Here is a 25,242-nt window from a genome sequence, read left to right as displayed (position 1 = left end):
GCATCAGAAAATCTCATCCAACCCCCTGGCAGGACAGAACAGTATCACAGGCAGACCGAGATGCGGGCTCCTGGCCACTGTGCACCAGTGCAGCCCCCGTGACCTTACAGCAGCTGATGTTCTCATCCATTACTTCTGCTTTGTTCATCTCAGCATGCTGTCCTCCCCTCCAGATTTTGTACAGAAAAATACAAAGAACAAGAGAAACACAGTTTAGCTTGCTGACATAATGCCCATATTTAATCTTTTAAAACAAGAACAAAATCAAGAATAAAATCAAGAATAAAAATTTCATTTAAGTCATACAGTACATTAATCTTTCAGCAATGACCCAATCTACAGTACTCAAATGCCTGGCATGAAGTCTATTATCTCAGCGTTTAACAAGTGTATAACCAGTGACACAGTAAAAGAAGAGCTCACAATACACAGCTAACACGATGAGTTTAGATTTTCTTCTAAGAGCCCAGCTACAGTTTGCAATACGTGGGTCACTTTTGAACCGTACTTTAATCAACTTTTTTGTTCAGTCAATCTGTTTGGGGCTTTTTTTTTTTTTCTTCTGTTATACGAGTTTTTCCATTATGTACAGGAAGATTATTTCAAATGAAATTGCACAAGTTAGAATATCTATCTATAGGCATACATGGTCAATCTAACTAAAAATTTAATAAGCAGTAATTACTCAGTCCTGGTTATACATTCCTAAAGGCTTAATAATACAGTTTTAAGAAGAAAATAAAATAAAACAAAACACATCAAAACACAGTTGCAGGGTGGCAATCTCTGTAAGAAGCCTCCTTCCTTCCCAAAACAACCAAGGGTTAACTGTACTTTCCACATTTGAAATGGGGTCTACAAAGAAGTCATTTCAGCTCCTAAATAATACAAAACATGTGACTGTGTCCTTTCTAGTCTGAATGGTTCAATGCGTAATTCAGTGAAGCTCTCAAACAAATAATACTGGTAGGATGCAGACTGTTAACAGAAATTAGGACAATATGCCCCGATAGCACATTTGGATAGCAAAACTGTATGTATTAAGGGGCCATTATCCAGTGGTTAAAGTAGCTTGAAGCAGGAGGACAGCTCTCTGGGCAGCAGATGCGGAGGACGGGAAAGGGTGGGCTCTTCTGCTCCTTACCCAAGGCTAAAGCCAAATTTTCCCCAGCTCTTACTCAAGCACCTGTCCCCTCCTGCTCTCGGCCCCCTGGCCAGCACTCCTTACCACTTTCCCAGGGAAAACCCCCAGCCCAAAGGTGACCGGAGCCACGGCAGGGTGCAAGCCTCCCCTCCTCTGCCCAGCTCCTGATGCGGAGGGGTGGGCAGGGGTCTGCCTCTGCTGCAGCTCCGCAGCAGGCAGGAGGCTTCCACCGGCCGGCTGCCGAGCCGGAGCTGCTCCTGCACGGCCAGGAGCAGCTCTGCAGTCTGGCACTCTCCAGCTCCCGGCCTCAAGGACCGCAAACATCCACACGCAGTGAGTAACAAACGGAGAGGTCTCTCCCACCGCAGAGCAGTGTTACCAAATGCTAGAGACCCAGAGGGCTACCTCTAAGGTAAGTTAACTAAACACAAGGGTAACGGAGCATCTTCTTCCCATGTTAGCAAAACATAAACATAACTAATTAACACAACCGCTTTGACTTTTCTTAATCTCTCTTTTCTGGTGCCAGGTCCTGCTACAAATGGAGAAAAACCCATAGAGAGCTGCTTTCCTAGACAGAACAACAGCAGAATCTTAAGCCTTGAGGATCTGCTTTGTAATTTGCTACTGGCATTAACAACAAAAAAAGTCCCATTTGTTTGTTTAGTTTTTGTGGTGTTTTTTTAAGAAAAAAATCCAGACCATCCAGTGCACCTTCTCTGCACATACACACACACGCACATGCACACGCACCAATGGAGAGCTTCAGAAGAACAGACATGGGAACCACAAAGCCCAAATTGTGAAAAGACATGGGGAATCTTACATTTTTGTTTTCAGTTCTCATTTAGCAATGAAGCAGCAAAATGATGTATTGCATGAAATAAACGGTCACAGAACACACATACACCCAAACGCAACCATGGATACATTTTTCCCATAATTTTTTTTTCTGATAGATGCTGTTATTCATCTGATGTTTTCTTTCTGGCTGTGCTGAAGTTTTTGAAGAGCATCTGGTGCTTCTTTAACCTTTATCAGAACCTAAGAACCTCAGTGGCGATGGACAATCAATCTCACTAGTGCCACAACCAACCACCTCCACTTGAGATTCTCTACAAACGCCTTCCAGAACTTGAATCTGACTCTGCCCCTTTGGTGCCACTCTGTTTGGTTTTTTTTTGTTTGTTTTTTTTTTTTTTAAATTAATAAACACAGCATATTAATGCAAATTTGATGTTTTCTAAAAATTAGAAATGCTCAGATAATTAGTTCAGCAATATGCAAAGTGCATCTATTTGGTTCTTTCCATAGATCACCTTCTGTTGTAAGTTTAAATTCCTTCACAGTTTAAAATATTGTGAAGAAATTATATGTATACTTTATGTATAGAACTATTTATATACATACACATATATACACACAACTCTGTACTTTATATAGCCATAAACACTCATTACTTAACTATTTATATTATATACACATGGCATGAACACACACTCAGTGAAGAGTTGGTGCAGGCTGAAATCATTCCATTGGGTTTAATGGAATAACAACAGTGAAACCATGAGTGAATTACCAAGAGACACAGACATACATCTACTAGATAAGTGAAAGACCAATTAAATCAGCTCTTCCATGTTCCTATTAGCGCAGGATTGTTCCCACCCCATTCCATGCTCTGTATGCACATACACAGCTATTTTGCGTTCAGTTTACATGAGAGGGCAGTGGTGGTTCTCTTCCTAAATGAAAGACCAGTCCATATTTACTCAGGCTCATCGCAACCTCTTCTGCAGAAGTGCAGCACAGCTGGGTCTGGATGACTTGTAGGACTCCAAAGGCTGCACCAACATTAGCTGAAAGCACCTGCTGAAGCGTTATTGCATGGTTATGGGACAGCTATCAATTGTTCACAGTCTGTGAACTCTGTCTCTCCAATAAGTGGTACAACTGTATAAATACATATTTTAGCACAAAACAGTTTAACACGAGGCAAGTCCAAGTACAAATGAGACCTAAAGGCCTATGGGTGAACTTTAAAGGCCAAGAGTTCTTCAGAGTGCATGTTGTTTAAGGAACGCAAGTCAGGTAACTTCAAAAGAAGTTTCGTGAAAATAGAGGCTTCATTTGGGTGATTTTTCATGATTAAGGTCCTTAATGCACGGATTAGTGTTTCCTGAAGTGCCTCCACAGAATTGACATTTTCTATTCCGGAGCGATCTAAAGAGAAGTGGGTGGGGAGAAGAGGGAGAGAGAAACAAAAAAGGAGGGGAGGGAAAAAAAAAAAGAAAGAGACTGAACAGATGTAGTTTGCAATATAAAGCCACTGCAAGAATCACTCACTAAATTAACAAGCACAAGAAAAATTAAATACGTATGCCAGAAGTTTCAAACCCACACTCCAAAAGTCTTTCAAACATTATTTAGCATCAACTTTGTAAAGCATTAAGCTCATGCTGAAATGGCAGCATTCAACCACCTTTTCTGTAATCACTTACCCATGTTTCCAGAAAAGGACAGGTTGAAGCAAACGCTTAAATATTTTGCTCAATCACAACTTTCAACACAAGGACAGGGCGCACAGAAGTAAAAATTTCAAACATATCTCAAGGCTGAACATAGAACCCTAAACTTAAACTGGAGGTTCATGTTTGAGGAGGAAACCCCAATCAGGACAAGCCACACTTGTATCTGCATAGTGGGATCCCCAGCAGCAAAGGGAGCAAAAGCCTTGACATGACTGGGCACTATTTCCAAGTACGTTCTAAAGCACTCACAAAATGAATCATGATAGACCCAAAAATTCCCGAGGAAGAAAGAAGTATTTCAACATCAAGAAAAACATTATGTTTTCACATACTGCACTCACCGCATGCCCAAAGCATCTCTTTCAAGACAGCTGTATTTAAGAACATGCCTGTTGTCCTTAGGTTGAACCTAAGGAAGCAGCTTAAAAGGATGAATTTTTAAGCAAAACTTCTCACCTAACAACCATGCACAGCAGCTTTTTTCTCCAAGCTGTAGCCTCTCCTTTTAAACACCATGTAAATTCAGCAGGACACACACATACGTGAGTGACAGACATGAACAGAAATGTGCTTTGATGTGTGCATGTACTTAAGCACTTTGCAGAATGGGGACACAGAATGACAACAGCTTTCTGGAGTAGCACTGAGTCAGATGATACAGTCAGAGCGGGAAACCCTTCCTTATGCTGTCAGTGTCAATCCAATTGGACTTCTCAGGTGAACAGAGTCTACGAAGTCCTCCTGGACTATTCACTGCAGGTCCCTACCACTATGGGAAAAATTATTATATAATCCACTTAAGGATACATCTGGAAGAAGTAAATGTGTTTTGTTCCTTTAGAAAGATTGTTCCAGAACCTTCTACTCTAACAATTGGGAACTTTGATTAATACCAAACTATGTTTATTAGCATATATTCCACTCTTCTGTGGAGACTGTCCATCAGGTTTGACAGTCGCTCTCGAAGAGAACACGAGTGAAGAGATAATTCTTTGCCTTCATTTGTTAAACTACCTATCCCACTTACCCCCACTCTGCAAAACCTTTAGGCTTGCTCTATCCTGAGCAGGGATGATGACATTTGCACAGAATACACCAGATGAGGTTTCTCAAGAGCTCTGTAGTGACAGCAATACTGCCTTGCCTCTGAAGACAGAGGAACGCACTCCAGTCTCTCCTGGCTGCCTGGGGTGAGTCCAAGCCTTTCTTCTCCCTCTCAGTTTACTTCCAGTTGCTCCCAGTGGCCAGCAGAAGTTTTCGTTAGTACTATCCCCATAAGAGAGAATAATAGCAGGTTTGTATTTTATATTCTTCTACCAAGAGGCATTACCCTCAGTTAAGAGATTATCTGGTCTCTAGACCTGCACAAACCACATTCTTTCAGCTTTGCTTCCACCTTGCTTCCTCCTTCTTCAGTGCCTGTCATCCATCTCACCATCTCCCCTCCATCTTTTACACATCCAGCTAACTGAAGCCAGAGGTGAAGCATTCTTTTAGTCTTTGAATGGCACCACAGTAATTCCTCCACACCGCCAGAAACACTCCCACATGCTCTGTACGGCCCTGCTTTTTCTTTCTTTGCCATATGCCACCAAAACAAGAGGGTGTACACACATTCCTTGCTATTACCCCTGCTGCTTCTTTCTGCACGCTTGCAATATCCCTCATAAGAGTGGTTATTCATCCAGTGTTAAGTGGAGATGCTTCTGACAAGTGTTCTCCCCACTTGCACTATTTAGAGACTTATGATTATCTTTTTTTCCACTGATGATTTTTTAACAGTTTTAAACAACTGAAAGTCTTCTTAAAAGATTTTAAACTAGTGCAGCATGGTATTTTATATTCTGGATCACTTAATCAGGATTCAACAGTCACACACTCTCCTGCCTGCTTCTAGAACCGATGTAAATCTTGATTACCCTACTATCTTCCTTTCGATCTTGAGTAACTTCCATTCTGAGAGGAAGAAGTCTTAATGGCCTTATTCTTCCACCTTCACTGCTTCTTCCAGTTATGGCATCTTTTGTCTTCACCTGCATCTCCATGTCGTTCTCTGATGCTGTTCCTCAATTTTTCCTCCTTCTCTAACTGAGCTCTGCCTCCACATTACAGGAAATAACTCTGGGTCACACTATTCCTTGAGAGGCGGGGTGCAGGGGATCTGTCTTTCAAGATCTGTTTAATCAACATGTGCCCACAACCCTTCAGTTCTACAGACACCTCTCCACCTGGCAAGCCCTTGCACTGCGACCATCTTCCCCAGGAGCTCTATTGGGAGCACTTCTGCTCTTCTTAGGTACCTGTTCAAGCGTGAAGCTTGCTCACTTACTCATTAGTGCAAGTAACAAATCAAGCATTTCAATTCAATTGCAAGCTACAGAGTGAAGTTGATCTCAAAATTGCTGGACTCACAGTGACCATCAAGGTTACTATTGTGTCTGGAATATGGTACAAATGCAAGTTTGGGCCCAAACATCAACAGACTAACAAAGTTGTACTTTATAAAGCCCTGGAAGTATTTTGTGAAGGTGTCCAGGAAGGCTGTAATCAGACTGCAGATCAGATCACAAGGTAGCTAAGACAGGCAGCAATAATGTCCTAAGCTATGATCTGAGAAGTCCTCAGTAGCTGCAAGAAGCCTGAATACCAAACACCTCTTTTTGTCCTGTTGCACGGCTCTGACACTATGTGCTGTATATGTTACACACCATCCCTAAGCTAAGCCCTACTGGGAGCTAGCAACAGCATGGAGCAGTGCTTGAAAGGCTGGAGGGGGTTGTCTCTGCGCTACAAGGACTTTTAACAGAACAGATACAGCCACTCACATTCAAAAGAGGTGGCACAGAGACTGTAATATTCTAGGGCCCAGCAGCTGAGCAAGCAAGAAGAGTGGCTGTAGTCTAGCTACAACATCGCACAAGGAGGGAAAAGGCCTGGTTCTCAGACCTTATTTTAAAGGTTGTCTCCAGTTCTCGTCAATTTAGTTTTTGAAAGATAAAATACGTAAAGGAGAGTCTGGAAAAGCAACTAAAACCCCAGGTTTCTCTCTGCTATCTGAACATTTTCACTAACAGACTACAGTGCCATGCTTCCTTCACACTGCCACTTGTTCTGGCTTTTGAAGCTTGCAAACTCATCACCACCACTTACACATTGAAGAGGCTACAGCTGCCCCATCCTGTGCTATCACATTTCATTTAGGCCATGCACAAAACTGTTTGACTGAGCTGTCCTAACATGTTTACAGAGGCTTCATGTGCCTACAGCACCATGCCTGGGGTGCTTCTCCCTCAGAAGAAAGATGTGGGTCTAAACCACTCATGTGGAAGAGGTGCACATGTTCAAGAAGTGAGTGGCCCCCAGATGCTGGCTTGTGGCCTAAGTGGACACTACTAGCATTCCTGCTAGCTACCTCTAGAGAGCTCCTTACCCAGCAAGCAGGGATTCTGCATCTAGTATTTCAGGCATTATATGCAGAGCTAATGTGCCTAATTTGAGGCTTTAGATAATACTACAGAAGTAGGCGCTTAATCCTTCTTTGAATCTGGGCCAGGGTGTTCTATATATCCAGGGACTGAAACAAGATACACGGCCAGCGAAGATGTTAGTGGATTGGCAGACCTTTAGCGGTAAGAAGTCACGATGCAGATGAACAGGGCTTTCTTGCTGACATATGCAGAGATCAATCTGTTGGATTTAGACTTAAGTAAGATACGCAATAGACTCCGATGACAATACTTGGAAGTAAAAATACCACCTTATCCCAAGACTTAGGCTGTGCAAGTCAGAAGTAATTTCACTGATGCTGTCCTGTGAAACTTAGATGAGTCAAATAGCTTCTAAACAGCCATTGGGCAGCTATGAGATGTATTTTTGCATTCTATAGAAAGTAGTGGGAAAATATAAGCCCATTGTCACACTTTTCTAAAAGGCAGTATCAGAAAGCACAGGTATGTAAAAAAGTAAATTACAGGTTGCTAGTCCTTAAAACCTACTAAATTGCACTGAAATGTGAAATAACAGGGTATACATTTTACACAGATCTTTTAACAGAGAGCCATATTCAAATTTGGCAAAGATGTGATTTAACTTTCTCTCCTTACCAGCAGATACCAGGACAACCGCTGTAAACAAACTCATTTCCTCATCACTAAGTTGCAGGGCATTTAGCTTCTCACTAAATTCAAACATTGAGTTGAGCAGATCACCAGCTCCCATTGAATGTAAGTCATCCACACTGTACTTCTTTCCACTCAGGAAGGTGACAGTACGCTCCTTTGCATCAAACAAAGATGCAAACCGCACCATTAAAACCTGGTAAAAGAAAAAAAGAACAACAAAACCAGATAAATATAGGTGGATTTCTATAAAAGCCATAGAAAAAATGAAACCTTTTAACATCACTCAAACTGTCTCATTAACCGCTATACAAGCAATCTATACAGAAACTGTCAGCATGCTATTGAGCTGTAAAAAACAGTGCAAGCTCTGGCCCAGTCATCTGAGAGAAACAAACAAGTGAAAAAATTAGCGAGTGGATGCAGGGGAGGGGCTATAGCACATAAAAGGGAAGAAAATTAAAATTTATGCCTCAGAGAGCCTGAGCCACAAGGACAATGCCATTCATAAATATGCCAGTAGGACAACTTGCTTAAGCCATCAAACAGCCAAAGGCACACAGAGCATTAAAATAAATGTTTTCTTGGCCACACTTATGAGGAGCAAAATGAAGGTATTGAACCAGATTCTTGCTTGGCGTAAATTGGAGCAGCTCCATTGAAACAATGCTGATTTACACCACCTGATGATCTGGCCCACTAAGCATTCTTTGGGAAAGTACCATGCTGCATCGCTGTACCCACAGGAATGTTAACGAGCTCTGGCAGAAAGGAGGCACATGTACGGCCTTCAAAAGGCTAGGGAAGCAGAGCTTGAAACGGCACCTGGTCTGTAGCTGCAGCTGGGAATACCCCTTTGGTATAAGCACCTGGGCTGGAGCACTCGACATGTGCTGAACTTACCCCTCTGGGCTGAAATTTCTCTTGTGGTTTCTCAGTCGTATTGTGAAATGTCTCCCTCTGGAATGGCTTGTAAACTTTCATTTGCTCATGTTCAACAACCTTATGTACATTTTCAAGGTTTAAGTCGCACAGAACAGCCATCTTATTTGGAGAAAATGAACCAACTGGCATTGCTTAAAACTTCAGACTTGCTGTAATGTCTTGGTGTGACAGTCATCTCTTCTCACTTACCCTACACAACTGCATTAATTTAAAGGTTTACTACAAATGAGAGGAGAACCAGTTTTTCAGCAAAGACTAGTGCCTTTGACAAGCTTAAAAAAGGAGGGTTCAAAAAAATGAAAATGTTTGAGAATTCAAACACCATTCATGCACATTACATGACCTGCTCCTAAATTTTAACAGCCAAATGACATGCAGCAATCTTGATGGACACATGAGCACTATGTATTATTCACCTTTGTCAGCTAAGCTACATGTCCTTTGACGACATTAACTACAGAGTGCGGAAACCTAGGCAGAAACCTAGGTGCAGAAGCCCTCAGAATACAACAAAAGGAGACAAAGGGCAGACAGACAAGGCTGAAATTGTGCATTAGCAGGGACCCATCAGGTACACAACCACCTTTCAGTTCAAAATGGTATTCTTCTTACAGAACTCGGCTTTAGAAACATGAACTTAAAACAATGAGTAACCAGTATTAATGCTGGTATTCAAAACTGAAGCCCATGAAGTTGTGTTGACTGAGTAATAAGGTAAAGACCTCGCCTATAGATTTCAATGTTATCACTCTAACCCAAGGAATAACAGTTTAGACTATAGTATAGCACATGATTGATTCATCCCATTTGACTTCAAGCCAGACTCCTATTTGTGCATGCTGAGGATACACCTGATCAACCCTACCACCTGACCATAGCAATATAAGCACACAAAAACCTCCACACAGGCAAGTGCTTGTTCACTTCCCCACCACCTGCAGGCAAATTACCAAGTTTGTGAGTCTGTGGTGACATTGAGTCACTACCCCAATGGATCCAAGGCGCTTGTTAGCTCTACCGCCAACTACACTTGGAGAAGGGGCTTGTGGAGGTGGGGGAGGATCTGCTCTAATCTGGTTGAGTTCCCTATTTTACACTCACTGCTGTTTCTGAGCTGGCTCCCATGCAAATGCCACCAAGATACACTGAGCTCCCCAGTACTCCCAGTTCTAAGAGGGCTTTTTAGCTCACACGTGTGTGAATATATATAGCTATGCTGCTTCTGTACCAACACTGCCTCCATGCATCTTACCCCCAGATGAACAAGCCCTCCGTGAATATGAGCTGCTGGTAAACACAGTGCCAAGACAGCCACATACTGCTGCCTGAGGGAACCAAAACAGGCTCGGAGGCAGTACTTTTACTCAGGTTCTTCTGTTAACACGCAGATGTGGGGATACCCTGGTTTAGTTACTCAGCAGACAGAAGTGACCTGTATGCACCAGGCTTTCAAGATGCTTTTGCCTCTATTGCAACAGTTTCATTAATCCTGTTTTGTTGGGGTCTTTTTCCACTGCTTTGTAGCACTATTTTTTGAGGTTTTTTCCTGTTGCTAAGATGACACATAGGCCTTTAACTACAGGTATCAGCGCACTAACAGAAATCATTAATGTTTCATATTTATAAGTGAATAGGGATACGCATGCAGCCATACATTATTATTAATTCCCCTGGACATAGAAACTTCTTATCAGCAGTGCTTGTAACTGGCAAAAAGGCATACGAGTGAGGCTTGAAAAAGCCTGAGATGAAGAAAGGCCAAGACAAACCATTTTATTTGCAAAACATGAAGGTTTGGCTTTACATTATAGGAACAGTTCGAGCCCGATTTTCTACCTTCCATGAGGGCACTGGACAGTATATCACTTTCCAGAGGAAGGAATCAACATTTTTATGTAATGTGAACACAAGAGGCTGCAGCTGAAGAAGTGAAAATACAGCCCTTTGCTACATGAGTTGTAGATGAATATTAAAAGGTCAAGAATAAGTATAACAGTAAAAAACAGATGACAGCAAAATGGAAGAAACAAGGAAACTGACAAGCTCAAGGCACCAAGTCTTCCAGTGTAACTTGTATCTTCCAATTGGCAATTACCCTTTTTAGAACTGGACTGTATAAATGCAGATAAAAGACCCAACACATCACATGAGAAATGTCTTCAGTTCAGGTAAATATGAAATCCAGTATTCCTCTTTGAAGTAAACAAGAGCAAAAGCATCACCAATTGTGCCCTCCACAGAAAAGCACGGTAACATTGAATGCTTGGGACTTCAGCTCCCCTGACCCTCTATGTTTAAACGTCACATCTGAATACTTATAAAATGTGCATGGTCTCCAATAGACACAAGAGTCTGAAAGAGCAACTAACACCTTAAGTAGAAGTCCCCTGGTGCAGGTCACTAATTATAAAACAGCACCAAGCTCTCTGGTATCATTCCCAATTTAACACCACCAATTCACATACAGATCATGCTCACAAACGGGTGAAATCAACCATGAGGACCTGGTGGGATTACACTAGAGTAAGTCAGGCTGCAGCTGGTACGCGGTATCTACAGAGCTGCAGCAGGACAGCTAGTTATCAGTGTTACTGCTCTGGGGCTTCAGCAACCCACAGTTGCCATCAAAGGCTAGTAGTGACTGGTCAGGATAGATGTTCTGGCTTTGGCACGTAGCACAGCAGGAGAAGGAAGACAGAGTGATAAACACATTCCTCCACAAAACTGGTAAGTCAATAGGCAGCTTTCTAAACTATCCACAGTTCCAGACGCAGTCTGTTTCTCTCCAGGCTATGCAAATGTAGCTATCAAAGTAACTGCTGCTATACAAAACCAAGAAACTCCTTATTAGTCATTTATTAATGCCCAGGGAAGAGAAAAGGGTAAAAGGGCTGAGCACTTCTGACCTACTTGGAAGAGGGAGAGCTCACCAAGATTTGACCAAACAGAAGCACTGGACACTACCCGCTTAAGGAAAGCTCAGAGCTAGCAGCCACCAACAAGCTGGTTTTGCCCGATACAACCCGGTTCTATTTATTTTTGTTCTTAAGGGGGTCAGACTGATGCACAGGTTGTCAGGTCCACACTATACACACAGTGGTCTCACCTCAAAGGTCCCAGCCTTCAGAAGATTGACCTGGTCATGTTGAGAGAGATCTCGGAAACCTGGGATGCGCTTGGCAAACTCCACCACTTCTTTCACCGCAGGGGTAAAACTCAGGGAAAACTCTTCCCAGACTTCGTGGCCAGACTTGTTTGGGTCCACATGGGGAGTCTTACTCATTGGGCAGACCTGATGTTTACAAAACATACACAGAAAACAACTCTTAAAGATACAATTCCAAATACTGACCAATACTTGAAAGTAGTAGGTTTATTCTTCAAGAAAACTCTGCAATAACGATGCACAGAAAAAATATCAGTATTCCTCAGTCAACTTCCAAAGCAACTAGATATCTCCCCCATCTCTTTAAAACAAACGAACAATGACCCACGGCAGTCCATTAGCAGTCTGTTTCTCAATTTGCTGACCTTGAAAATGCCAACGTTGTTTATAGTGAAAGACTTGAGAGAACTCAGGTTGTGCTGTCTTCCCTGATGTCACTCATGCCTGACATCTGGATTAATCTTACTTGCATTATCCCTGCAATCTCACAATTAATCAGAATTTCACAATCAGTTGTAATCTCACAGTCACTACTACATTCATTCTCATGTATATTTCTTGTTTTGCAGGCAACTGAAGTGATTCACTCAAGGTCAACACCAGAGCAAGGAACCAAGCCCTGGTTTCCCGAGTCACATGGTTTACAATGAGGTTTACACTCTCATTACCAGAAAAACCTTCCTCTCCTAAGTGTTTGCTTTTATTTGTATCACTGAAGGAGGACTAAGGAACTGGTATTCCAATCTTGCTCAATCACAAGATGACAAAATGCTCTTTCTTTTACACATAGTGTTTTTTTGTAGGAAAGTCTGAATCCATTACAATGAGATCAGACATATCAGTCAAGGCTGACTGCCAATAAATTCCCTGTGTAAAACCCAACTAGATGCTCTGAGACACTTTGAGTTCTGCTTTCTAAAATGTACATTTTTTAATGCAGTTTAAACCTTTTAATATTCATTTCACCTGTCATCATCAAGGATGAGAATTCCTTTAGGTATTCCTCACAATCCTACTAAACAGTGTACATGTAATCCTACATAATGTCAGCAAAGCAAATGGAAAAAGTTGCACGAGGGGAGGTTCAGGCTGGATATTAGGAAGAATTTCTTTACTGAAAGGGTTGTCAGGCATTGGAACAGGCTGCCCAGGGAGGTGGTGGAGTCACCATCCCTGGAGGTGTTTAAGAGACGGGCAGATGTTTTACTTAGGGACATGGTTTAGTGGTGTTGATAGAGCTAGGACAAAGGTTGGATTCGATGATCTTGGAGGTCTCTTCCAACCGAAACTGTTCTATGATTCTATGAAAACAGTGAAATAGATTATCAGTTCCTTGGAGATATGCTGCTTTTGCAGGACATCTCAAATCTGACAATCACCTAGCAATTCTTTGTGGGAAGGTTCCAAGATCCATTACAAGAACATATTCAACAGGTATATACGTGCGCATGTGTGTGTATGTGTTTGGCAACAGCCAAGGAAAACAAGATGGAGACAGATAGACAGACATACATTTCTGGGGGTTTTTTGGGTTGTGTTTGGGTTTTTTTTTTTTCCCCCCAAATATCAGTTACTAACAGGGTGGTAAATATGCAGAAAGCTCTCCCCAAGGAATGGAATTGCAGATTTCTTGGTCCAGCTGTGAATCACAACACCATTTGTGTGTCTGAGGACTACGCCTCAAACAAATGATTACTTGTGGGTAGAGTGGGACCTTTTCCGTAAACTGAACATCATAGGATATTTTGGCAAAAGGAAAGGTCTAGGCATACAACCAGAAGAACGGCAGGCACTAATGGCTGCTCTGTCCATGATACTGCAATGGTTCACACAGGTACCGTTAAAAATACAGTACTCTCTGAAAATACGGAATCTCTGGTTCAGCACCCTGCCATGAACTGGACACAAAAAGCACCTCCACGTCTCATTCTACATCAGTTCACCTTAATCCCCAAGCACTCGGTCCCAAGGGGAACTTCCCCCCACCCCATGTATTATGTCTAAGCCCTCTTGAGAGACCTCTGCCCAAGAGTCATAGAATACTTCAAGTTGGAAGGGACCCACAAGGATCACCAAGTCCAACTCCCTGCTCCTTGCTGGACTGCCTAAACCTAAACCTATAACTAAGAGCATCATCCAGACGCTCCTTGAACTCTGACAGGCTTCCTACGGAAGCAGTTGTCAGCTTGTGCAGTCACTAGCTCTCTTTAGGGGAACCTCTTCAGGAACGACCTGTTCTGCTTTTCTGGTTGTGGGGGTATTGAGTAAAAAAACCAAACCCCTGAACATCTGTCTCTGTACTGGTTCAGAACCTAATTACACTCCCTTACTGCTACTGACTCATTTTGGTCAGATCCTGCTCTCATTAAGTTCTCTGGCAAAACCCTCGTTCATGTCAGGGACACAGTGGGGTGCCTGCAGCGCTCTGTTGGATTCAGTTTTGTTTCCTCATCGTCGGCTGTGTTAAACCTCCCTGCAGCTCTATGCACAGGTCAAACTGACTGTCTGGGCCTCTGCAGGCTGTGCCACTCCCTGCCTGCCCATACTGACAGGTTTAACCTCTGCTTCTCAGGAGTGCCAAGAATGCTGTTGTAGTGACTCCACATACTTTCCCTGCAAGGAAAAAAGGTTGGGAATGATTATTATTTGCCATGGCATAGTGCCTGGAGTCTGCAATTAAGGTCAGAGCATGCTAGGGATGGCATGGTCCACACAGAAGAAAACAAACCAACAAACAAACAAAACCAACAAAAAAAAAATGAAACCCAGCATCAAAACAAACAGCCTTCACTCTGTGGGGACTTTCAGGGGCCTTCAAAAACCTGTGAAGAATCTTTACAAACTAGAAGGAAAACACCAGCAGCTCAAGTACTTCAGAAAGGTCAGGAACTAGCACTTCTCAATAGGAGCACAGGATGAGAACGAGGATGTTATGTTCTCTCTTCCCAGGCGGTTCCAGTGATAAAGAGAAGGACAAACTATTTTAAGGGGCTTATGGAACCGGCTGCCTGAATGGCAAAAAAACAGCAGATGCAAGGCAAACAGGAGGGACCTGTTAAGGAAAGGAAAAAGAACCCCAAAACCCATATGCAAGAAAACAGGAAGCATCCTTGTTCAGAATTCAGTACAAAAATGCTCTAGCAAAGTCATCTAAAGTACCCAGAAGTGTGTTCAGAGCCTCACTTGTGTAAGTACTACAAAAAAGACCCTGGACTTCTCTCAAGTGGTTTAGCAGTGCATCTTCCTCCTGCCTCTGTTCAGATCTGAAGACGTTCTCGGGAAAAAGGATGCATAGCCTGTGGGTCCCATTGAGCCTGTATTTTACACTGCCTGTAACAGAATCTGCTCATCCCCATTAAAACAAAAGAAAACACCCCCACCCTAGAGATCTTAAACGCACTAGCAAGGCATGCAAATAGACTGGCTTAAAATCCTAGCCCTGAGGTTTCACCCCAGAAATTTGCTCTGAATACCTTTAAGGAAAATAAGGCATATCTGACTGTGTAGATCATTTGAAAGTGAAATCTTCAACAGCATTGAGTGAAGAAGGCAATTTATAAACTTCTAACATCTATTTTCATTTTTAAGTCAAGCCAGTTTAAAAAAATCCACAAGTTTTCTTCAATCAATGCTCTTTGACATTAGTCTACTTTCAGTTTGACAAAAAACGAGCCAAGAAACCCCATCACTCACATGATTTCAAATCCTCCACACAACTCAAGCCATTACTCTCCTCATCACAATTTGTGCTATAAAACTTGTGTCACCATGTTAAGTTTCAGCAGTTGTGCCAATTGTGTGCCGCTTCACTGACTAAAGAGGCACAACTGGATTATACCCACCCCTAAACTTTTCACTAAATCAAATCAAACAATCGATATCAATATACCAGATGCATTCTTCCTCCAGTGCTGCAAGGGTAACTGGTATTCTTGTTTGGAGAAAAGCCATCTTCCGGGATCCTATCACACAGTCGCTGAGTATAACCACTGGCAAAGTTCATACAGTGGCCATTTGTGAAACACATGGCATGCCCACTTGGATAATGCATTGCGCTTCTCCCTTTGTACTGTCCACCAAGGTGCTGCTCACTTTCGGGGTACTGAGGGCCACCAAGCCCACTAACACAGTGCTCACTGCTCAAGATGTACTGCTCAGTGTTCTTTGACACTCTCTCCCCACTCTGGGACTGCATCATCTCTGCTGGGTTTTGGGACTGTTCTTGGTTGTACATGAAAGTGTCTTTGTGGGCCCTAGTGACCATACCAATCACTTCTTCCTTAGCCATGTCAGCGCTAGGAGGAGGAGAAGGGCTCTTGATGGTTTCCCGCTCTTGTTTGGGCTTGGAGGAAAGGTCTTCTTGAGGTGCTTGATCTTGATGTTCTGTTAATGCTTCATTGGGTAAGTGACCGCTGAACTGACTGTTCATCATGGTTTTCATGGCACTCTGCATTTCAATCAGCATCCTCTGTTTTTCACGTTTGGGAATACGGCCAAATCGAACAGCTACCAAGGTGGAGAAATGAAAAGTGGTGGTGGGGAAAAAAAAAAAAAAAGAAAGTCAATTCTGAAAGTGTTACCAGCAGACACAGGCATCAAAATGAAGTGAAAAACCAGCACACACGCACACACACACAAGATAGACACCTCAACCAATAATCTTGACTTTTACGGGAGGACTTTAACTGCTCTCACCAATAATAAGCAGGCATATTATCAGTGAAGTCAAGGAGCTTCCTGGGCATAGGATAGGTACGAGATGTGAATTATATGCTGCTGTTTACACACAAAGAGAAGGCAGCTCTAAAGCCCACAACCTCTAAAGCCTTTTCCCCTTTTGCTACAAATCTGGCTACGGACTACGCACGCAGTTGTGTTAGTTAATTAAGTGTCAGGCTTTAAGATTGGATCAATTAAATCAGTACAACTTTGTGAGCTGACAATTAGCTGAATTTAAACACAGTTCATACCATATTTGAACACAAGTCCTACAAGACAGCTCCTCACGGACCAATTATATAACTTGCCAAAACAATTAAGAGAATCAATGCTGAATGAAGCTTACCTTGGCAAATTTTCCTGATAACTTTGCCTTGACAAGGACATTTTCTGCTGGCAAGGGGAAGGGCGTCATTGTGGCTGCAGCCCTTTCGACCCTGTCCTAGGGAATCTACAACTGCCTCTACCATCCTGTCCAACCACAGCCTTACAAGGGCTTACAACCAGTTTCGACCAATGTAATTATGTTCACGCAGTAGTCCATCATTAATGTAACTAAATCTCCTTCATTAAAGCAGGTGCAACCTTATGCGCAAACAAGCGCCTAGGGGATGAAATAACTCCTATGCACAACAAGAACTCGGAACAATTATTTAAAATAAGTTTTAACACTCCACCCACTAAATTATTAACAGCCCAAGATTCCTAGTTCTTGTGAAATAAACACCCAGAGAAAATTAGAAAGTGAAACAGAAGGAGGAGTTCTGGTTCATGACAGTAGGTTGCAGCAGACAAACAACACTTTCAGCATTACATTTCAAAAAAAGTCACAAGGCACGGACAGCCAGCAAGGTGGTCAGAGACAGCTCAACATTACTCTTTCCTCCTTGCCTTCTCTCTCCCTCCAAGAAAAGAAAAGGGAAAAACCCAAACAAACAAACAAAAAAAAGGAGCAGATACATGCTTGCCCCATGCACACAAACCTAACTCTTTAGGCTCTATAACGATTACACTAAGGCTATCAGCTTGGGCAGAACCCCCTTTCACTAAAAAAGCAACAGTAACAAAACAAAACAAAAAAGAAAAAGAGAAAAGTCTTGTTCAGACTCAGGCAGGATACAGTTAGAAATACTAACTCATTAAAACAAAACTGAGGCTCTTGTTACAACCATTCCCCTAACAGACCACTGCAGTGCATCCCACTGCATCAGCCTCCAGAGACAGGACAGCCCTGCGGCCAGTATTACGTTACCAGTTCAGGAAAGTCACAGAGCAAGGCAGCAAACTGATCTAAACACTCTCGGACAGGTAACCTGTCCCGGACAACAGGGCTGGCTGTGTTTTCTGATGTTAAGACTCTTAGCAATTGGTTCTGAGGTGGGCAGCAGATTCCCTCTCAGAGGGTCACTGTTCAGTAGAGGAACATACCATCTCTTGACATCCCAACAGACAGGCATTTTTTGAAACGACACTGCTGGCATCTGTTCCTATTCATTCTCATTATAGAGCAGTTGTTATTCTTCAAGCACTTCTTATACTGGATGTTTTGCTGAATGCTTCTTCTGAAAAAACCCTGAAAACAAACAAAAACCCCCACTATTATTACAGCACATGTCAAATCCTGCTGCCAAGATTTACCTCTCCGCAGGCACAGAAAACCTCACTGCATCTCATCAGCTGCTTCAGAGCCATCAGCCCCAAGTGATTTTGAAGAACTGGCTACTCCTCATGACTGACTTCCCCTTCATGCGTGATCTGTGTATAACGCAAACTAGTCACGATTTCTAACTGCAGAAGACACTAAGTTGTTCCCTGCACAGCCAGCAGCTAAGAGCAAAATACCTCCAGTATTACCTCCGTCACTACACTGACAGTCTGTAAGATATGCCCTCAACCTCCTATGAAATTAAGTGCAAAGATTAAAGTCAAAAGATTAAAGTCAAAATCACATCTTTTGACTTCAATCTCCACAGTTTGTCAACAAAACCATCCTGTTGCATGATATGACCTTCAAAGGTGGTTCTTTCACATAACCCTTGAGTTGATAAACTCCTTCACAGAACATAAAATTTGCAGTGTCACAAAATCAGAGAATATGGATCTACTGATGTGTGAACATGCAAGCACCCAGTTCTGGCTCTCCCCATGGTACAGAATTGCTTTTCCAAAGCTGTTTTGGTCTGTGTCCCAGCCCAGGTGACAACTCACACCCACTATCTCTTAATGCAATTAACATTCACGTGTGTTGCGTGACATGGTCCTTACCACCTCTGCCTTCAGTTCTTGTTTTCTGCCGTGGACTCCAGGTCAGGCAGGATTGGACAAGGGGCAAGAAAATAAAGTACTACTACAGAGTCTGGAAAATGTTGTGTATGGCTAAGTGGTTTGCTTTTTCCTACAACTTACACACTGTCTGAAATTTCTCAGATTTAAGTTTAACAGAGAAGCATACCGATATTTTTTTTGAAGTATCACTCCTTTTCCCCTATGGGGAGAACTTGAGCATTTCACCAGCAGAAAGGTGAGCAGAAATATAGCTCACCTTGCAGCCCTCACAGGCATGAACACCATAATGAAATCCTGAAGCGACATCTCCACAGACTTTGCAAAGAAGAACCATGCCATTAAATTCTAGAATCAGAAGAGAAAAGTCAAGGATATAGAAAACCAGTGACAACTGCAGGAACATGTTTCCAGCTTTTAAAACCTGGATTAAAAGCAAAATATGTCGTGTCAGTTCAACACAAAAAAATACAGCAGAGGAACACACAACAAGAATGTACAAACCCCTGAACAGTTCAAAAGGTACCAGCGCAAGGGGGTGGGGGGGCACTAACATGAAGCACTCAACAGAATAGGGAGAAAGCATGTATTCACTAGATTTTCAATCACAGTAGCATTGTACTCAACTGTAGAAAAAGAAAGTCTGCTTACATTTATGCACTTTTAAAAGGACCATTTAGTTAACTAGGCCACCAAAGTTCAGGCTCAATCTGTTTTTCCAGCAGGACAAGTAAGCCCATATAAACACTAGTTTCCCCAACAGAGAATAGACACCTTTTCTTGAAAACAGAAATAATGAAGGACACTTTATTTTATCATATATTGTAAACAAGCCATACACTCCACCTATTTGATAACAATTTATTACTAGTAACTCAGCTACATCTACACATGTAAAGACTACTCATTTCAGTGCATACCCAGAATGGCATGCTTGCACACTTGAACTTGAAAATAGCTTTTCGGCCCTCTAAATATTCTCATGGTTTGGGGTTTTTAAGTTTTTCCCTCACCTATTTTATTTCAGCTTGTCAATAAAGATTTTTTGCAAGTCCTAAGTGCTGATCTGACATTGGTTTCACTGAAGCCAATGGGAATTTTACTAGTGACTTCAGTAACCTCAAAGTTACCTTAACAGTTAGCAACAGAGACAGCTAGAAATACTCCCACAGAACCATATTCTACCAAAAAAGTAATTTATTTGACATTTGGGTTTCATTTGTAAAGAGGAACTAAAATTTTTTTTTTTAAGGTCCTCAAAAAGAACCAAACCACAACTTTTTTTTTTTTTTAAAAAAAAAAACAACATTTTTAGTTCAGTACTGGCTCTGTTATCTATTTATCTATCTATCCATCTGAACAGTTTACAACAGGTTTCATCTTCAAGAACCTCTGCCCTGATACCAAAAACCTAGTTGTTAGCAAGTTTTTAAGAGAAAGTAAAGGTTACTAAGAACTTAGGGTAGGAACACTTGGGGGGAGGAGACTTTTAAGGCAGAACTGTTAGATACTTATTCTAGCTTTATAACAATTCCAAACGATAAAACAATTCTGCCAATAAAAGCATTCAGCCTTCAAAAGACTAGTCTAAATTCCAGCTGTTTGTTGAAACACTCATTCCAGTACTCAGTTTGATTCCTGCCCTTCCAAAACTTTTCAAATAAAGTTCTTTATCACTGATCTTCTCTAATTACCAAAAAAGTGTGAAGCAAGTATCTGTAGCTAGATTGTTAAATGCATTTTTTTAAAGGCTATCCTTTAGTTCCAGCTTACGAGTATTTCAATTTTTACATACACAAATTAAGACTTGGAATCAAAAAGATAAAGGTCCCAGCTACAGCTACGTAAATATAATATAATGTTTTGGTAATTTATTTATTTTGTTCCTCGAAGAAATTTCAGGGGAGGGAAGGTGAAGGGGCAGGGAAGGGAGTATAAAAAACCAGAGAAAACAGATTTGCAAGACAGCTCCATAAATACTCCTGAAGGCAATTTCTGACTACTACGGCCTTTACTTCATTGCATCTTTTCAACCAAGTGTTTGATTTTTATTAAGATCAGTTTTCACCAGCGGAAATCTGAAATAAAGCTGGCCTGTATTTATGGACTATTTGAAGCTAGCAGCAACAGGACCTCCATCTATCAGCATCTGTATGGCACTATCGTATGTATTATCATACATACAACGCAAGGAGATAAAAATGGAGGGAGGCTTTGCTATGTGCCTTTACAGCAAGCCACATGGAGGACCTGGTTGTAACATATAAGGGGAAAATGGTGGTTTCCAGGAACCGGCACCAAACGTACTTGTGACTCCATTATGGCCTTTTGTCAAACCAGCAACACTCGACTGGTTTGTTTTAATAGTCTCCTCCAGCCGATCGCTCTTCGGTGCCCCGTCAGAACCCTCGCTGCTCCGGCCATTGCAGCCACTTTCCGAGGAGGAGCTGTTCGGAGAAGATGGTACAGGCGAAGAGGACGACTGGAAACCGCTGTCTGAGCTCTCACTGTGACATGAGGCTGGGCTAGATGCCGAGCTTGAAGAGCTGATGTAAGCTATCACACCCCCTAAGGCAAGAAAAAAAAGGCGGCACGTAGTGACATAACAAGCAGACATGCACCGCTGCCATGTGAGCCACGCCATGACCCAGCACCACCAGACCCAGCCATCACGTGTTCCTGGGCGCACTCCTTTCCCTCCCTCCCTCCCTCCCTCAAGCTTGCTTCTCTCCACTTGTTTTCAAAGGCTGACCTCCCAGCCTGCCCCATCCCCTTCTCCCGTCTTATCAGCCCTCTCTGATCCAAGTCGAGATGAAACAGAACCAGAAGACGGAGCAACAAGCCATGGTGCTGGCAGGACGGGGCAGTGGGGAGAGGGGATGGAGCAGCCCAGGGAAGGCTTCCCTGGCCACCCTCTGAGCAGAGCTCGTCTGGAGCCACAGCAAAGAGGATCTCACAGCGCGGTGGAGCCAGAATGCAAACAAGCTAGGATAGGGACAGAAATAGGGCAGAGAGAAAGACTTCACGCAGGCTACGCGCCAGAGGCACAGAAAGGAAGGGCTGGGAGGTGCTCATGATGCAGCAAGGAAGGGGGCAAGGGAAATAAATAGTGCTGCAGCCTGGTTAGCCTACTGAACGCCATTTGTCCGACTGCAAGCCTTAGTAGCGTTTCTAGCAGCAGCTAAACTCCGACTGCCAGTCTGCTATTTGCAAACAGACTCTGTCCTGCCGCATCTTGCAATCTGACACACTTGAGAATCCCTCAGATGAAACAGCTTTTTGTCCTCAGGCAGACCTGTGAGCAGTTCTGCCTTTTCACAGGCTCCTTTTTCTTGCTCGTAAGAGAAATGGTTTTCATTTCATTTGAGTTTATCTCCAAGACTCAGTATTTCAAAAGTCAATATAAAAACACTGGATATTTCACACAAAAATTTCAACAGCGAAAGCCATGCAACTGTTTAAATAAATTACACTCAGCATCTTCTCTGTTTTATGCCTGTATCGCTCTGTAAAGCCTCTTCACGGGCAACTCGGGACACTGCAGCAAGGAACTCCACACACCAGTAAGAATTAAAAACTTTAAACCGGCCATGCCCCGGCTTCCTTTGGAGGAAGAAAGCATGGGTGTCAGTAGAGTCCTTGATCAACTGAGTTGGCATAGCAGGTCGAGACTGTAGCCCCTTACATCAGTCATCACCTCCTCGCAGATGAAGGCTGTTACGCCTATTAGGCAGCAGTGTTATACAACCGTGGAAATATCACTGCTTGCAGGTAGAAATTCTGACTTACAAATTTTCATTACTTTGATCAGCTGTAACAGTCTTCTCAGCGTTTCTGTGGCAGCTTTACTAGCCCATTTCCTCTTTAACATTTAATTTTTTTCTACCAAGGAAACTGCCACCAACACCCTAAAGAGTGTGCAGGCAAGGAGCCCCCAGCAGAGCAGAAGTCAGACCAAGTGGCTGTGTGACACGTGTGCTACACACAGACTGCTTCTCACATTCCTGGACACCAGTGCCCCTACACCCCATCACAGCAGTCATTCCTGCACAGATTTTTTTTTAAGAAATCCTCCACGCAGCGTAGCACGCATCCAGGATCAGGTTTTTAGAGAAAGGAGGTCTGCAATGGATGCACAGGTCATGCACTGGCACAAGAAAAAGTCACTGTTGAACACCCGCGCCAGTGTTAAGACACCACCTATTTGACGAAGGTCCTGCTATCCCCTGGCGCCACAAGTGCCTCTGCCAGGTGCCAGGTCAAAGCTCACAGTCCCAGCCCAAGGGAGGCACCAAGTCTTTTGGCAGGCGCCATCCTTATCTGCAAGGGGCAGAGCAGGGCACATGCAAACGGAACTCCGTGTTTCTCCTCGATGCCACCTCACCCCGCTATCTCTAAACCCCGCCTCATAAAAAGAGATGCTCTTTCCTCAAGGGTAACACCAATGTCATCGGGGAGCATGGAAAGAGTGTGTCTACAGGGGTTTTCACCCCTTGTCTTTTGAAAGCCTGAGGAGCCCCAGACAGCTGGGCTGCTCCTGTACCCTAGGGAGACGGGCAGTCCTGTCTGTGCCTCAGTCAAGATTGCCAATATTTTTGTTATTGTACAGGTTACGTTTCCCTCTGAGCACTGTTTTTGTTTGGTCAGCAGTTAAAATTTGAATCTCATACACCGCACAGGGCGGCCACCCGAAGAGCAGGTGCAGGGCGATCCCCGTGCACGCACAGGCCTGCTCACCCGGGGACCCCCCGCTCACCCCGGGACCCCGCCGCTGGGCAGGCAAGGCAGCCCTGGCTCGACAAGCTGGCGGGGCTTTGCTTCGGGAACCCGGCGGCGGGCGGCGAAACGAGTCCTGGGGGCTGCGCTGGGGGCACGTCAGGCTGGGTGAGGAGGGGCCCTGGCCCCTTGGGTCTTCCCTGGCGGGGATTTACCGGAGGGAGGGGGGCGGGCACCGTAAACGTGCAGGTACTTCATTTACACGGAGGTTTAGGAAGCCGTAAGGACGCGAAGGAGGCGGCGAGCTGGCTACGTCGCTGATCGGCTCCCCCGGCCCCGAGGAAGGGTGCTCCCCCGACCGGCGCCCCCGGCACCGCCGCCACTCTCGCTAACAAAGGCGGCAGGCAGGGAGCAGCAGCACGGCCACCCTGCCCGCCCTCTGCCGCCCTGCGGGCAGCTGCCCGCCCGCCGCACCGCACGGCACCGCACCGCGCCGCACGGCGGGGCCGTGGCTGCGGCGGGGCCGGGGCTGCGGCACCCTCCGCCGTCACGCGGCGGCGGGCCGCAAAGGGCCCTGCCCTGCCCCCGGCCGCCCCCTCCGTTACACAACGCCGCCCCCGCGCACCCGGCCGGTCCACGTGCGGGGCAGCCCCGCCGCCGCCGCACACGGCCGCGCGCGTGCGGGCCCCGCGCCCCCGCCGCAGCGCGCGTGTCCCCGGTGCGTGTCGCCCCCCCCACTCCGCCACACCGCGCCAACAGCCGCCCGCTTCCCCCGCAACCCCCCCCAACCCCGCACAGCGGCCTCGCGCAGCGGGGGCGGGGCCCGGCGCCGCGGGGGCGGGGCCGCCGGCGCCGCAGCGGCGCGGCCCCACGTGTCCCCGGCGCGCCCCTCCGCCGCCGCCCCGAATGTAGGTCACCAAAACAGCGGCCGCCCGCCCGCCTCACGTGTCCGCGCCGCCAGCCGCCCCGCGCCGCCGCCCCGGCACTATTATGCAATCCGCGCGTCACCGCCCCGCACGGCCAATGAGCGGGCACGCCGCGCGGAACGTAAACACAGGGCGCACATGGCTCGCCCGGCGGGTCCATGTGAGGCAGCGCGCGGCCGTCCCGGCCACCAGCGGGGCCAGGGCCGGGCAGCGCCGCCGCCCGCCGCACTCCCCCACCCCGCCGCCCCCCCGGTCGGCCCCCGCCTGCACCCCCAGGCCCGCCGGGACGACCCCCGCAGAGACACCCCCCACGACCACCCCGGCCCCGCAGCGGCCGCCCCGCCGCTTACCCGCGCTGACTTCCATGGCGGCCTCCTCCCGCAGGGGCAGGGGCGGCGCCGTGCTGGGCTCCGCCGGGCCAGGCGCGGCTGGGCTGGGCTGGGCTGGGCTCCGCTCGCTCTCCGTCTCCCCAGCTCCGTCCCCGCCGCAGCACTACATGCAGCCGGCAGGCGGGAGGCGGCCGCGCTGTCGCCTGTCAGAGCGGCGGCTGCCCGTCCCCGCCGCGGCGCCCTCCCCTTTACAACAAAAGCGATCGGGAGCCGCGCAGAGTGCGGCACCGCCGGCCGCCCGCCCCGCCCCGCCCCGGCCCGCCCCGCGGGCCCGCCCCGCCCCCGACCGCCCCCCTCACCCAGTG

General features: G+C 45.3%; 1 protein-coding gene across 2 annotated transcripts; it reads right to left on the bottom strand.

Moving 5' to 3' along the window:
- Positions 1-218: 218 nt before the first annotated feature.
- On the bottom strand, positions 219-24,914 carry NR1D2 (nuclear receptor subfamily 1 group D member 2). 2 transcript variants are annotated; one of them, XM_086468100.1, is made up of 8 exons: positions 24,899-24,914; positions 21,214-21,474; positions 19,166-19,254; positions 18,052-18,196; positions 15,794-16,410; positions 11,845-12,030; positions 7,779-7,989; positions 219-3,367 (listed from the first exon to the last, which is right to left on the bottom strand). In XM_086468100.1, the coding sequence occupies exons 1-8, from the start codon at positions 24,912-24,914 to the stop codon at positions 3,171-3,173; spliced, it is 1,722 nt and encodes a 573-aa protein (XP_086324226.1). In that variant the 3' UTR covers positions 219-3,170. The 2 variants fall into 2 exon arrangements, with proteins under 2 accessions (XP_086324226.1, XP_086324225.1); XM_086468099.1 differs by lacking the exon at positions 24,899-24,914 and adding an exon at positions 24,540-24,708.
- Between the last annotated feature and the right edge of the window lie 328 nt (positions 24,915-25,242).

Source organism: Leptosomus discolor, chromosome 7 (assembly GCF_034619465.1).
Source record: "Leptosomus discolor isolate bLepDis1 chromosome 7, bLepDis1.hap2, whole genome shotgun sequence".
NCBI classification, from domain to species: Eukaryota; Metazoa; Chordata; class Aves; order Leptosomiformes; family Leptosomidae; genus Leptosomus; species Leptosomus discolor.
The sequence above is the reverse complement of the archived record's forward strand: the minus strand, read 5'-3'. Positions and strand labels throughout refer to the sequence as shown.